The sequence below is a fragment of the Cupressus sempervirens genome, chromosome 7 (assembly GCF_028749045.1).
Source record: "Cupressus sempervirens isolate cs-2001-9-10 chromosome 7, ASM2874904v1, whole genome shotgun sequence".
Classification (NCBI taxonomy): Eukaryota; Viridiplantae; Streptophyta; class Pinopsida; order Cupressales; family Cupressaceae; genus Cupressus; species Cupressus sempervirens.
Genome location: NC_143124.1, coordinates 6,709,790 through 6,716,786, shown reverse-complemented (window position 1 = coordinate 6,716,786; position 6,997 = coordinate 6,709,790). Strand labels below are relative to the sequence as shown.

General features: G+C 34.9%; 1 protein-coding gene across 1 annotated transcript; it reads left to right on the top strand.

The window, feature by feature from the left end:
• Positions 1 to 1,329: 1,329 nt before the first annotated feature.
• LOC149545138 (ferritin-like catalase Nec2) lies at positions 1,330 to 2,509 on the top strand. The gene is made up of 3 exons (XM_089793697.1): positions 1,330 to 1,685; positions 1,802 to 2,027; positions 2,135 to 2,509. The coding sequence occupies exons 1-3, from the start codon at positions 1,330 to 1,332 to the stop codon at positions 2,507 to 2,509; spliced, it is 957 nt and encodes a 318-aa protein (XP_089649823.1).
• Positions 2,510 to 6,997: the final 4,488 nt, after the last annotated feature.

Sequence of the window (6,997 nt, the reverse complement as noted above, 5' to 3'; positions counted from 1 at the left end):
TCTACTACTTCAGTTTCTAGGGGTATGAATGTAGCTTCAGTGCTGCCGATTGAACAAAATTTTTGGGGATTAATTGATCAGGTTTACTTTGATTTGGACTAGAATCAAACCTCCTCAAAGTTTTGTACCGGCTTGGGCCCTCTTCCTAGTGAGCTAGCGTCATTTGAAGGTGGTTTTGGATCTGATTGGATAGATTTGTAAGATTTGTGTTTTTTGCTTGGTCATTGTCATGAAGATAGTGTTTGGAGACTACCAAAATGCCATGACTATTTTTGTTTTGCAATGGGTGGTAGTTGAAATACCTCTTGTATTTATTTTTTTAAACTATCTATACTTTTGTATATATTAGGGACAATGCTAGGTTTTCTTCTTTGATTCTTTCCCAGTTGACCTTGTTGAATCAAAATTATTAAAATAATAAAATAATATAGTGGCTTGCCACTTTTACCTTTAAAAAATATATATATTTAAAAAAAAATAGAAAACACATTTACAAAGTGATAGTCATAAAATTGAGCCCCCCTTCCACCCACAAATGTTGTAATTTATCTATATTGTAGAAATATTCAAGAAACATGTTTATATTGTAATGCTAATTTATTTTAATCTCAATAAGAAAATACTTGTAAAATACTTATGAAAGAACCTCTACACAATTACATACCTCTTATAGCATTCAATAGTTATTGAAATTTAAGGAAAGAATGTTCATATATATCAAGACAATATAAGAGATAAATACTAATTATCAATTCTTTACAATAGAACTCGTACACTAGTTTAAAACATTTAAATAAAAACTCACAAGTAATCATATTTACAAAAGATAAAATAGTTTTATGGATATAATTTTTTTTTCTAAATAAGTATGAAATGGCTTATTGTTAATGCCAATATTTTAACTGACCAGAAACTCTCCTCCATTATGGATGGTATGCCTGAATTCAATGGTCTTCAAAGAACACCAACGAATAGGTTTGCAAATAGTGGTAATGCGAGAAGCTTCAATTCCATTTCTAGAAGTTCCTATCAGCTCATATTTTTCAACTTAAATTGGGGAAAAAGTAAGTACGAGAGCAACAAAATAGCCATTTATTCATTGCGGTCCACAACTCTAGTGGCAACGGCGAAGGCAAAGGCTATCTACACAGTAGGCATTTGCTGTATAAGGAATAAAACCTAATCCGCTTGCAAAGGCAAAGGGTATGTATATAGCAAAAGTTTGTTGTAGATAATAACAGGCCATGTTGTCAGTTTATTTTTATATATTAATTGGATGAGAGGAGAGGAGAAGATATACAATTGCATTGAGCAACAAAATAGTAAGCAATGGCGCAACTAGTATATACTGGGCTTTTAGCGCTTGTTTTATGTGCATTTCTATGTGATGCAACAACGGTGGAGCCTGAGCAACATGGCGGAAGGAAGCGAGATGAACAGAGTGGGAGCTATGTACCAGGAAGAATCGATCCCAGTGAAAAAGACTTGCTCGAGTTCCCTCTTAACTTGGAGTATTTGGAAGCCGAGTTTTTCCTTTTCGGAGCTCTTGGCTATGGACTGGACAAAGTCGCACCAAAGCTGCCGGCTGGTGGACCTTCACCCAAGGGAGCCAGGAAAGCTAATCTCGATAATGTCACCAACGAGATCATTCTCGAATTCGCTTACCAGGAAGTTGGCCACCTTAGGTAGTAAGCCTCCTTGTCATGGAATTGTTTTTGATATCAGCATGTTCTTAAGATTGTTTCTTGTCATGTTCTTATTAAGGTTTTATGCATATCTAAGTGTTATGATGTAAATGCAGCGCCATCAAGGCAACTGTGCCTGGCTTTCCTCGACCTCATCTGGATCTGAGTGCCAAAGTGTTTGCTGACGCATTCGATGATGCAGTTGGGTTCAACTTGAATCCTCCATTCGATCCATATAACAACTCTATAAATTATCTTCTTGCAAGTTATCTGGTTCCTTATGTTGGACTCACTGGCTACGTCGGCGCCAATCAACACCTCACCTCTACAACTGGAAAGCGAGTGAGTAGTTCTATGCTATGACTAGTTTAGCCATTGATGAAATTGGTTTCGTAGTCAGGGACTAAATCAGTACTAAATATAGTTAGTTAGCTCTGTGGTCGAAATAGCTTGTGGCGGGTCTTCTTGGAGTTGAATCAGGGCAGGATGCGGTGATACGCGCTTTGTTATTCAACCATTTGGACGAGAAGGTGAAGCCATATGATTACACTGTGGCAGACTTCACACGCAAGCTTTCACAGCTGAGAAACAGCCTGGGAAAAACTGGGAGTGTGGACGAAGGTCTTGTTGTGGAAAGAAAACATGGAGCAGAAGGAAAAGTGGCGGGCAACATTCTTGCAGGTGATGACCGCTCGGTGGCGTATGCGCGGACTCCGGAAGAAATACTGAGGATTGTTTATTCAACTGGCGACGCCCACAGGCCAGGAGGAATCTACCCTCATGGTGGGAACGGAGGGATTGCTCGCTACTATTTAAAGCATTGATCAAATTCATCACAATCTGTTTTAGGAAAATAAACACTATGTGAACTCCCCATATACACAACCCTCCATTCTTCGCCATGTAGATACATGTAATAAAGGCGAATTTTAGGCAGTATTGTTTGTTTGAAGGTTGTGGTTCACGGGCAGATTGGTTGGCTGCCTGTGAGCCAGTATTAGATATTAATAATGATGGAGATTGAGACACTATTAGAAACAAATAAAATTGAGCAATTCTGGAAGTTTGAGATTATACTATTCACTTTATAATTTTTTCGTGAACTCGTAGGGCCCGTTTGGTAACGGGAATACAAGTGGAACAGGCATATGTATATTCTTAAAATTTTGAATTCTCTGTTTGCATGCACCAAATCAGAATTAGAATAGGAATAAAATTGGAATACATATTCCAATTTTGGCCCAAAATTGAGGATTTGCTATTCCACCTAAATAGGTGGAGTAAGAATACGTATTCCTATTCCTATTTTATTTTATTTTAGAAAACATAAATTTTTGAGTCCGTGTATTATGCATCAATTTCTAGGTGAACCAAACAAAAATAGGAATACGTAACCCCATTTTCTATTCGAGAATAAGTATTCCAAAATAGGTATTCCTATTCCCATTTTTATATTCCCATAGCCAAACAGGCCCATAGAGAATCCATATACAGGTTCCAAAGAAAACATTATTGCAAAGCCCAAAATAAATTTGATTGTTTAGATCGGCATACTACAAGGCCAATGTAAGCTATAACTCTATAAAAGTGATATCTCAGGAGTCTAAGTCGTTCTTTAATTTATGGGAACAATTAGAAGAATAGTTTAAGTTTTTCATTTGCCCAATAGATCACATGATTTGGTCATCTAATCAAAGATTATGATGAAAATAACGATATAATGGATGATAACTAATCTAAACATTTAGTAAACAAATTTTAGATAGTTTAAAGATTATATATTAATTGTCAATTTGCAAATTAAAAGTGTTAAATAGTCAAAATTTATATGTACACTTAGATCCTATTAACCTTACAAAATGGATCAGTTTACATTGTTGATTGACTCTTTTGGATTCAATCCATCATTCCCTTGTTACCTACTTCCCAACCCCTTATACCCTTTGTTTCTATGAAGGTTCCCTGCACTAATGTCAGAGAACACTTTCATATATGTGTAAAAAAGGATTTGGTAAATAGAATAGATCAATCCTAGAACACCTCCCATAACGTGTTTGAAAGAGGCATTGATATATTCATTTTTTCCAATACAAAATATCTATATCATTGGATATCAATATTTTCTATAGATTTATTACATTAAAAACATTGAAAAGGTCATGAAATATTAAGTTTGTGGAGTTTGTCACTAGTTAATATCCTTTTCTTGAGTACATGCAGGCACAACAACCATCCTTAGGAAAAACTATATTACTAATGGTCTAATTTTATGATCAGATTTTTAGTCATTATTATGTGTATTCCTAATACTTAAATGATATTTTCTTAAGGTTAGAATAAACTAGGTATACTGTGTGAGTTGATCACCATACGCAATAGGATCTAAAATTGGTTGCTAGAGGATTTTATGAAGCAGGAGACCAAGGCCCTAAGTAGGTTGGCATCTACATGTGAGTTTGATAATCAATTGAAAACATTAATCAAGATAAGAGGTATTTGGCCCACACTTTTCCTATAGGAAACTTGGACTATATATCATCATATAAAAGGCCTAAGCGTAACATCATGTGATTAGTTTAGAAGGTTCATCCCAACGTTAGGAAAAGTGTGATGAGGCCACATATGCCCTATTGGAGTATTGAGACCACATATCATAAATTGTAGAAGGTTTGGATGTGGCAAGGTGACAATGGGCCAGGAGGGTGATCCCAAAATGTCAAGGGTATGCCTCTACTATTTATAAGACAAGTCATCTTCCTCCCTTTCATTGTAATTTATTTTTATGTACCTCACTCCCTCCCTTTTTATTTCATATAATATATTATATAAAAAATTAGGGAAAGTTACTCTATGTTCCTTTTCCTCATTTATTGGCTACTCATTATTATATCCTTATATTCTTATTAGATTATCTTCCATGTTGGTCTATCTATTCAAAACTTCCCCCTTGTTATCTTACTCATATTACTCACTTTATTATTACCTTATGTGTCTCCAAGCCACTTTTATTGTTGCATTCAATGTTTACAACCCTTGAATATTTTGGTCAAATATCCTTAATTTTTTAATTTGCTCTTCTTTTCATTTCTTTTCTATTCATGTTATTTAAACATTTACCACTTTATTTTTTCTAACTCTCTCGTCTAGAGTCTTTTGTACTCTCAGATGTGTCTAATTTTTTACTTGACTTCTCCCATAATAATTTGGTGGTAAAAAAGCCTCACAATTCCACTATCCCCATTTGTATAAATTAGGTGAGATCAAATCAGGTGACATGTTATGACAGATTTGTTGAGAACATGTCTCTCAACCTTGCAAGTTTGTTGCAAGCTTTTTCTAGAAAATTCTAATAATTAATTGGTGATAGTTTTATGCTTGTTTATGCGTTAGAAAAAGTGTATAAAATGCCAATAGGTTCTTTGTCCATAGTAGAATATAGGAGGGCCATTTTTAGAGCATAGATAACTTATTTTATTTCTTTTATGGGGGTCTAAACTAGGGGACAAAATTATGGACAGGATTACTATTTTAGCTTGGTCATTTCTCCCATCTTGGAATTACAAACGTAAAGAATGAGAAACATGTGTCATGCTAGATTTTCCCGTGCTTTTGCAAATTTACAAGTGGTTTCTAGGCTGTAAAATCACTATATAAGGAGGGCTTGGGGAGTAGTTTAGATCATTGAGTTCTATTTGCAAGACTGGGTGCTAGAAGGTGTCTCTCCAAGTTCAAATTTGTGGTAATGTTCATGTAGGAACTTGCATTGCAAGTGTATGGTAATCTTCTTGATTTGATAATACATTATGTGGGTTTTGGAGGGTGGGATTTTTCTCCTAGAAGAGTTTCCCCATGGAAATCACTATGTTATGTGTTTATTGTGATGTTTCATTTATGCACTTTTATTTATCCATTAAAATCTCTATAATACTTAGTTAAAATTTAAATAATAGTCCTCACAAGATTAGCGTAGTAAATGTTTTTGCATACCTTTTCTTCCTTTCGATGGTATCATAGTCTGGCCAATTTTGGTTCTATTTGTTGGGTATAGGGTTTTTTGAGCTAATGGTTTGAGGGGAGCTTGTGTGGAGTATTTCATTTCTATATTGCAGGATTAAAAAGATGGCAAGATTGTCAGAGAGGATTGATGTAGAGAAGTTTCCTAGCACAAACTTTGAGATGTGGAAGCTAAAGATGAAAGATCTATTGATTCATCAGGATCTATGGGGTGTGATCGATGAGAATAAGCTAAGTCCTAAAAATCCAACTTTAGTTGTATAGTATGATGTGACAAATAGAAAATCTAAAGGTTTCATTAGATTGTGTATTGAAGACTCAATTTTGATAAATATCTATGAAGAATATGCTACAAAGAAGCTTTAGGAGAAGCTAAGTTATATCTATAAATCCAAATCACTTGTGAACAAGATTTTCTTGAGGAAGAAATTATATTCCTTAAGAATGGAAGAAGGTGGATGAATCTCTTAGCATCTAGAAAGCTTTAATATGTTGGTGATGTTGGGACTAAAAATTGCAAGGTCAATTTTGAGTACCATTGAGATTTTGAGCCCTATAAATGCTTTTGATGAGTTTGTACCCGACTATACTTTTGAGGCCTAAGAGGTGTTTAATGTTTCTAACATCTTGCATTCAGTGCATCTAAGTGTTTTATGAAGTTAAAGCATCATTCCAAGTCATTTGGCAAAGTCCTATTTTGAGCTAGTTCAAAATTTGCATTTTACCCTAAGTGTCAAATAGCGATAGGAGGCCTTGCTTGCGTCTTAATATCTCGAACCCAGAATTGTTTTGTGACTTATTGCTTTGGGAGTGTTTAGTGTCCATACCTAAGAGCCTATGTTTTAGATTTTGAATCATTTCAAGTCTGTTTGACTAGATTTTGAATCCCTCAAAGTTGGTTAGTTATTGTTTTCATGCTTTTGCAATTAATTCATAATTCTGGGAAGCCTTGTTTGACGTGTTATGAATTTGACCCAGTTGACTCGAATGCTAAAATTCCTTTTGTGTTGTATTATAGACATCAGAGACTTGTCATGTTTCATGTTTAAGCTCTTGATGAATCCGTTTGATCAGTTTTCAAATGCGATTCTAGGAACAAAGAGCTAAGACCCATTTGCATCCCTTTAAAGTTGTATGTCACATATGTTTTGCTATTGGAACAAAGGGCCAAGTAAATGCTTGATGTGTTTGACAGGGTTGTTGATTATCTTAAGAAAGATATTTCATAAGAATGAGGTCTTAATGAACACCGATGTCTGAATCACAAAGTGATAGGATGGATCCGATATCTGGGTGTA